General features: G+C 35.0%; 1 protein-coding gene across 1 annotated transcript; it reads right to left on the reverse strand.

The window, feature by feature from the left end:
- Positions 1-3,999: 3,999 nt before the first annotated feature.
- LOC109244171 (probable inactive receptor kinase At4g23740) lies at positions 4,000-8,464 on the reverse strand. The gene is made up of 2 exons (XM_019411216.1): positions 6,358-8,464; positions 4,000-4,872 (listed from the first exon to the last, which is right to left on the reverse strand). The coding sequence occupies exons 1-2, from the start codon at positions 7,640-7,642 to the stop codon at positions 4,211-4,213; spliced, it is 1,947 nt and encodes a 648-aa protein (XP_019266761.1). The 5' UTR covers positions 7,643-8,464; the 3' UTR covers positions 4,000-4,210.
- Between the last annotated feature and the right edge of the window lie 425 nt (positions 8,465-8,889).

Below are 8,889 nucleotides of genomic sequence, written 5' to 3' on the forward strand. Positions count from 1 at the left end.
TGAGAACTCTGCAAGAGCCAATTATACTATTTTGGAGAAACAAAATTGATTACCAATAAGGTATTGTGTTGTAGTAAGTCTCAAAGAAACTTATTCAGTTTCCAAAGTATACGCGAAAGCGATTGATTATATTGAGACTATAAATAAAGGAAAGATTTAATATCTTCTATTACTACAACTTGTAGCGGGGTAATATATATGTAAAAAGCTACCCGCTTTATTCTCCAGTTTGTACTACACAAACAAAAGAATGCCACAATAAAAGGAAGTTTATTGATATAAAAACCCATATCATAATAAACTTGGAGTTTATTGATAATTGCTCACGTCATGGTGTAAATTTGAAGTTTATCAATATTGATAATTTATTCAGTTGGCATAATTGGTTTACCCATATCAATTTAAGTATGATGTGCAAAAATAAAAGAGAATTCACATGGGTAAATATTAAAGAACTAGAAAGTGCCTGTTCTCATTAATTAATATACCAATTAAAATTGGGATTGAATCCCATGAATGCTGGAAATATCAAAGGTGAATATGGGCCCATTCATCTGCCATGTATATCACATAAGATGCATCTATGAGATGGTTACATGTGCGATTATTAATAACCCGCAACATGGTGTTTTGCGAGGTAACTTGCTCAATAATTTAATTTCGAGCATAATTTCCAGATTTTCAATTCAAGAAGTTCATCTTGATAAGTTGGTTTACATCACAGTTGATTTAGCAAAATAATTTATTGAGTGCCTCCACTTAATAGCTAAACAATTGTTTATGAGAACAAAGTTATCTATATCAATTTGATATACGTTATATACCAAAATATATTATGTTCTCCCCTCACAAGTGGTTCAAGGTCAGGAACCAAATAATTCCATCTTATTATTATTGATGTGCGGTGTATATTTTGATTAACACCATAACGCACAAAGATGGGTTCTCAAAGTTGAGGAAACAAGTTAGTTTTTCTAACATGAAGGGGAGACAAGATACAACAGTTGAGAAAAAGTTACATGGAATGAATTATCATTTATACATCTAGATCCCCGAATAAAATAATATGAACTTGAAGTTCATAAAAGGATAATTCATTTGCAATTTATTGCAAAGCATGCTGGACGCATTTGCTGACCCAAAGAAAGTAACTATATTCTCATTGCAAATGCTCCTATTAAGTCCTAGAAGGTCAAAGTCTATGGTAAGCTTAAAGTGTATAGACAATCGGTTTCAAATAAACTTCTTGATAAAGAAGATGAGCAAATGATCAAAATGATCATAATAAAGGAGGCAAGTGATCTAGAAGATCACATGACATAACACTTCATAAAATCTTATGAGAGATTCAGGTACCTGAAAATATGAATGAAGGGATCTCTATGTTATGTCTTTATGAAAAAATATTGAAACTGATATAAAATGTTTGTCGACGACATCTATGATAGCGCTAAATATATATATGAGGATCTTAAGTCTGGAGAAACAATTTCGAATAGAATTGGTTTCATATGAAAGACATGTAGTTTTGAACATGTAGTTCAAACACTTGAAAGTATAAAGTCAATGGTATGTGCAATCAGTTTTCGATATCTTATATGTCTAGCATGACATGAAAACCTGATATGCATCTAAAGTCTATTATATGGCTTATATGACTTAACAATCCCTGAAGGATTTAAATTGCTTAAAGCATAGAGAATTCATGGTCATGAAGCACTACATCCTCAGTGCAATTTGTGCACAAATGTATCTTGTTATAACTATATGCATGATAATATGATAGCAAGAGTTTTCACCTCTATGTGAAGATATTGAAATGATGATTCCAACAAGATCATAAGACAATACATCTATTAGGGATGATGATATCAAGGTGAAACAAATTCGTTGAAGTTAATATGGCTGATATTGTTTATCAAATATCTACCAAAGATCTTTTGAAGATGGTGCACAAGATTGGAATGCAAATGCTTGAGGATGTGAATTGATGCTCTCATCAGGGGGAGTTAATACGCGTTGTACTCTTTTTCCTTTACAAGGTTTTGTCCCACTGGGTTTTCCTTGCAAGGTTTTTAACGAGGCAACCAAAAGGCGTATTGTTAGATATGTGTACTCTTTTTCCTTCTCTAGAATTTTTTTCCACTGGGTTTTATTTTAGTTAAGGTTTTGACGAGGCACATTATCTATTGAATAGACATTCAAGGGCGAGTGTTATAAATAGAATTGTATTTATGGTGAATGTCTATATTTAGAGAGATTCTAGGGTTTATTACTTGGTGGCTAAGTCACCCTCTCCCTATAAATAGAGGCTTCTATTCCATTGTAATTCATCCCAAATCAATAAGAATTCTCTCTCTCTACTTTTCTCTGCAATATTCTTCTTCTTATTGTTCATAGCATCATTTTGTTTGTTTGGAATCTGATTTGTCTTTCTCAATAATGAATCTCAAGTTTATAGCAAATTAGTGATGAGGCGGAGAGTGTTTTTGAAATTGCAGTCGACGAAGGAGGTTAGCGTTTGGTGCTTTTTTTTTTCTCGTACAGAAATCAAATATAGTTGAGTCATGGGACAGAATAAATAAGGAAGTTGGGTTTTCTAGAATTTGGCTATGGAATGCCATTTTTTTGGGCTGTCTTTGACAAACCTAATCTAAGGCTAAAAATTTGCCAATTCATATTATATGTTGTCACATGGTGCCAATTTCTCAACTTTTTGTGAAACACGGGTCCCCTCTCCTATCTTGGGAGAAATTCAAAAATAGCCAGATTTACAAGTGATCGTTCAAAAATAGTCCACTTTCAAAAGTAATCGAAATTTAGCCACATTTCGTGTAAAGACAAATCTGAGCGAAATAACTGTTCAAAACCCGAAAAATACGCTAGTATGCTTGAACTCCAGCATATTATACTGGAGTTCCAAGATAAGTATGCTGGAACTCCAGCATATTATACTGGAGTTCCAAGATAAGTATGCTGGAACTCCAGCATAATATGATGGAGTTCCAACAAAGTATATCGGTCCAGTATAATATGCTAGAAGTTCATACACAAGTGCTCGAATCTCCAGTATATTATGCTGGAACTTTCCGTGTGTTGGAGTTCCAGCATAATATGCTAGAAGTTCATACACAGGTGCACCCAACTCCAGTATTCATGCTGGACCGGTCTCTGTTGCAGCAAAATAGTGGCTATTTTTTATTGATTTGGTAAACGTTGGCTATTTTTGAATGACCAATCCGAAAACTGGCTAGACCGTTCTATTTTTACTCCTATCTTGGACACTAACTTAAAGAGCCCGATATATAAGGCCCAAGGTTCATATAAAAAATTTCTTAGCAAAAAATATCAAACTACCACTATTTCTCATACAAAATGAACCTTCAGATAATTGTCATAAGTTCATCTATTTCGTTAGATCACAACTCTGCATCATCAAAGGTAGATAAAAATTTGGTTTGTACTGTTCGAATTAAGTGCCGTTTATTTGTGGACGCATATAAACGTCTAGTAAATTCTTCACACACATATGTAGTTCGAGTCGAGAACAATGAATATATGCTCAAGATTCCATTGTGCACACCATCCATAGAATCCACTTAAAGCCTACTGTCAGAAGAAATTTATTATAGCGGTAGAGGTGTAATTCCTTAACATATCTTGTTCGACAGTAAGAAAAATGGACATTGGGCCTAATTCAGGTATATATATTTTATAAAGCAGGTAACTGGTAAAGTTGTTGTCATGTGACCAGGAGGTCATAGGTTCAAGTCGTGGAAACAGCCTCTTGCAGAAATACATGGTAAGATTGCGTACAATAGACTCTTGTGGTCCGGCCCTTCCTCGGACCCCGCGCATAGCGGGAGCTTAGTGCACCGGGCTGCCCTTTTTATATTTAATAAAGCACGCACATTTCAGATTTTCTAGACCTTGAATTCATTGTACATCCACACCATGTATTTGTGAACACTGCCTCAAGAACATAGAAAAGAAAATATCTTGAGAGTGAGAAAGAGAACTTAGAATTTATAATCAGAGTGCAATTTCAAGAATACCTTAAAATAGTATCTTTGGTACACTCTAACCATGAACTAATATCAGGTTACAAGTATTCATATTGTTCACTGAGAGAGTGAAGTAAGCATTTAAACATGAATTAAGATGGTAAACAGTAATAAAAATGGCTACAAAGAAAATGGTCTTGAGTAGCTCATTGAGTATCAGATTGTGTCTCAGGCACAGGTGTGGCTGCTCTTGGTGTTGAATTTTCTGTTTTGCCTTCAGATGAAAGATGATTGTCTAAGCCAGTGGGTCGAACGTTCTCGATCATTTTAACGACCTCGGACATTTTTGGTCTTTGATCAGCCATCCTTACCACACAAGACATTGCTATCTGTAACAATTCCACCATTTCTTCCTCTATATTTGGGTACCTCAATAGTTCCAAGTCGAATACTTCAGCAGTCCACTCCTCTCGGACTACTGAATGAACCCACCGGACCAAATGTATAATCTCATCTCCATTCGTTGTATGGACGGGGGATTTACCTGTAAGGAGTTCCAATAACAACACGCCATAGCTGTACACATCAGAAGGTTGAGTGGCTTTTCGGGTGTCTGTTATTTCTGGGGCGCGAAAACCAGCAGCACGTGCTACTGGATGAGCTAACGAGCTCATTATTGATGACAGACCAACATCGGATACACAACCATATTGTTTAGAATTCAGAAAGATATTTGAGGATTTGACGTTTCCGTGGACTAGCTTGCCACCATTCTCGGCATGTATCCTGGCAATACCTCTCGCTGCACCAATGGCTATCCTAAGTCGAGTTTCCCAATCTAAAGGGATCCTGTTATCTCCCCGTTTACCTACAAGTTGTACATTCATAGATGATAGTCAACGAGCCAGAAACAAAAACAATACTCAATAACAGGTAATACAGTGATCAAACAGAGATGACAAAGATACCAATTGCCTTAAAAGGCGATAAAAAGGTGAGATAACATGTATCAGAGCCAAAATACCACCATTTGGTTTTTAACAGATGCAAAGGATCGGAGTTTAATCCTCTGTGTTTCTCATTTGTTCATTTTAGTTATCATTGAATAACATGCCGAAGATTAGAGTAATCAGAATGCATTGGTCGATGAAACTTAATAGTTAAAACATCTATTGCGCAACTCATCATCTTAGTCGAAAGCTACACAATTACACTCAGATGAAATATTAGGTTAGCTTAACTAAAATACACAATAAGGAGATAACCATTGACTTTCTACAAGTTATCATTTCACTCCATTTGGTTTGAGAAAAGCAACAAAACTCCTAGCTCTAACACCAAAATTGGGGGAGTAAAAAAGCAACATAACCACAAAGAATTATGTCGTGATGTTCGTAAAAGATTCTATACAGAATAAGGTTGACAATAGCATAGGATTTACTATTCTAGACTTCTATTTAATTAAATCAGGTCCTACTAGTTATCTAAAAAGCTTAGCTATCCATGAGATTTGACATCATATATATTTGCTTGATGGACAAAAAGTTAGGAAAAAAGTAAGCTTATCGACAAAATCATGAATTATTTTGACTTACCATAAAAGGGAACAGAAACCAGAAATGATTATCCACATGCTATGAAATAGTTCAATCAAGTAGTGGATGAAATGAAAGACTAGTGACAAAGCAGAAGTGACAAAGATTTGTATAGTTAAATATGTTGGAATTTAAAATACAGATAGGATTTTGCATATCTTATTAACAGAAAGGAGTTCACTGCCCCACAGAGATGCTTAAACCACATGTTAGGATCATCTCACCTTTTTTTATGTATAACTAACTATTAGGCTGGAAAGAGAATATATGGAACCTACAATATACCTCAATGGATTCCCACTTACATATCTGTCCCTACCATAACACAACAAATTATATTAGTTGGCCTTTAGATTAGAAGATTCTATGCCTTTCTGAATTGCTTTATGTTCTTCAGTTCACTGAATTAACATTTCTGACTGCTATATGTTGAAGGGGAGATTTGGAGCAACGGTAAAGTTATCTCCATGTGACCTATAGGTCACGGATTCGAACCGTGGGAGCAGCCACTAATGTAGGCTGTCTATATCACGGGATGCCTGGTGCACCGGGGCTGGCCTTTAACATGTCCGATGGTGAGATATCACTTTCGGAATAGCAAAAAGCTGGTTTTAACAATCATGTTTGCAAAACTAACTAATATACCTATTCAAAGCAAACAATAAAGCAGTATGAATATGCTCACAAATTCCATAAACAAATGACAGAGTTTAAAAGTTAAAAACTATGAAATTTCGCGAGTGCATAAAGTGAAATACCATGGAGCATTGCAGCAACACTACCCTCACTGAAATAATCAGAGACAGTAAGCTTCTCATCTTTTGAATAGTAATAAGCTCGAAGCTCAACGACATTTTCATGCTTTATACTTCCAACCACCTCCATTTGTTGCTCAAACTCCTTCTTCCCCGCACCTACATCCTTCAACCTCTTCACAACCACAGTGGTAGCATCTTCTAATATTGCTTTATACGCCATGCCGAATGTACCTTTCCCCAATACTTCAGCAGAAGCTCTAAGCAAATCTTCTAAATCAAATGCATAGTTACAACCCTCAAAGAAAACCAATCTATTATTAGCATCTTGGCTCCGCGAAATCGCCTTCTCGGGAGACATATCTCCCTTCTCCATCTTACCAGGAAATAAACCATCTTCTTTTTTCCTTCTAAAACAACAAACAACCAACAAGAAACAAAATCCAAGAATCCCAATTACACTACTAGCTACTATAATCCCAAGCAAAGCCCTCTCACTCAATTTCCTATCATTCTTGGATTTTGGAATTGGTTGCTCAGGAGGTGAAACAACAACAGGAGAATTTGAAACAGTATAGTCAAGTAAAGACACATCATTACCAATGAACACATTCTTTGGAAATCTTTGAAGTGATTTTGGCACTTTACCTATAAGATTATTGTATGATAAATTCAGTAGCTGCAAGTTAGGCAAATGCAGATCAGGAACATTACCAGAAAGTGAGTTATTAGCAAGATTCAGTGAACTAAGATGACTCAAACCAGAAATTGAGCTAGGAATAGTGCCATTGAATCTGTTGTGTGACAAGTTGAGACTAGTAAGATTTTTCCAAACAGAGAAATCCAAAGGCAGAGGACCTGAGAAACTATTATAATGAAGATAAAGATATGACAAGTTTTTGAGGTTACTAAAATCCATAGGAAAAGTACCGTTAATACCATTAGATCTAAGGCTCAAGATCTGCAATGCAGTTAAACGGCTAAGAGTATTATTAGGAATTGGACCATTGAAACCAACCCCAGGTAATCTTAGTGCTATTACTCTAGAACCATCTTCACTACATGTTACTCCAGTCCAGTTCTTGCAAATTGGAGAATTTGCATCCCAATTTAAAGGGTGCAAATGAGGCAACTTGTTAACAAAATCCAATAAAGCTTGCTTATCATTTTCAACAAGAACAGCAGCAGCAGTCACTTCTGACAACAGAAACACACCAACCAAGAAACCCAAACACAAAATCCCCCTCCACTCCATTTTCAAGAACCTAAAGCTCAAAACTTTAACCATTTCAAAGATTCTTGAAAACCCCAACAACCCCTCAAAAACTTAGCTCTTGTAGTCACATAAGTAGAAGAAATGAGCATCAAGAATCTAAAGTTCAAAACTTTAGACTATTTTATAGACTCTGAAACACCCTCAAAATCAAAACCCCACAAAAACTTAGCTTTTGTAGTCACATAAGAAGAAGAAATGAGCATCAAGAATCTAAAGTTTAAATCTTTAAACTATTTAAAGACTCAAAAACACCCTCAAATCCACAAAAAAGGAAATCTAAAGCTCAACACTTTAAATCAAAATCTCACTAAAACTAAGCTTTTGTAGTCACATAAGAAGAAGAAAGGAGCTCAAGAATCTAAAGTTCAAAACTTTAAACTATTTTAAACACTCTGAAACACACACAAACACACAAAAGGAAATCTAAAGCTCAAAACTTTAAATCAAAACCTCACAAAAACTTAAGCTTTTGAAGAGAGCAGCAGCTTAGCACAAGCTTAAAGTGAAAAAGAAAAAAAAAAGAAAAAAGAAATGCACACTGACAACAAAATGAGAATGCATGTGTATATATATAGGAGTGAAGAAAGTGAGAAAAAGAGTCAAATTCCCAAGAATGGTGTCTGGCAAAAGCAATGTGGGGTTCTGAAAAAAGGGATTAAAAAAATGGAGGTCACAAGGTTTGAAATAAGGAGAGTTAGAATTTAGGGTCAAAAGGGAGTAATTTTAAATAAAAGCAAGCTGTTAGTCAGAATCTGTAGTAGTAGTAGTAGTAGAAGCTTTTCTTTTTGTTCTTTGTGCTTTAACTTTCCATTTGAATGCCAAAACCAAGATACTTTCTCAGAATAATAGACAGAAAAAATTAATAGAAAATGGTTTACTTTTTCTTGAATATTTCACTTGTGTTCTTGTTCATTGAGAAATGAGGTGGGCAATTATGAATTAATTGGTAGGAAAGATAAAATTTTGGTCTTTAATTACATAAATTAATAAGGCTCGTGAATGGAGCGTAGGAACAAGGACAATAGTTTACTAGTTTATTCCGAAATTCACTATCTTTTGCCATTAGGTAAGCTTTTTCTGTTTTAACATTTTTCTCAAAATTTTGCACTTCAATTCACTTGTGGATACTCATGTGGATGGGTGAAAAGAAATGGAATGATGGTATTTATTACACCTAATCTTATGATACTTCTTGTTTTTGGTTTTCAAAGGAAAAAAAAAATATTTTTCAATGTTGTAGCAACTAATATATACAGTAT

This window comes from Nicotiana attenuata, unplaced genomic scaffold (genome assembly GCF_001879085.1).
Source record: "Nicotiana attenuata strain UT unplaced genomic scaffold, NIATTr2, whole genome shotgun sequence".
Lineage (NCBI taxonomy): Eukaryota > Viridiplantae > Streptophyta > Magnoliopsida > Solanales > Solanaceae > Nicotiana > Nicotiana attenuata.

Bases quoted from the DNA above. Each gene is read 5' to 3' on its own strand.
- LOC109244171 (XM_019411216.1), bottom strand. From the start codon at position 7,642: ATGGTTAAAGTTTTGAGCTTTAGGTTCTTGAAAATGGAGTGGAGGGGG. The intron at 4,873-6,357 runs GTATTTCACTTT...TACAACTTGTAG, and splicing joins TGTTGCTGCAATGCTCCATG to GTAAACGGGGAGATAACAGG.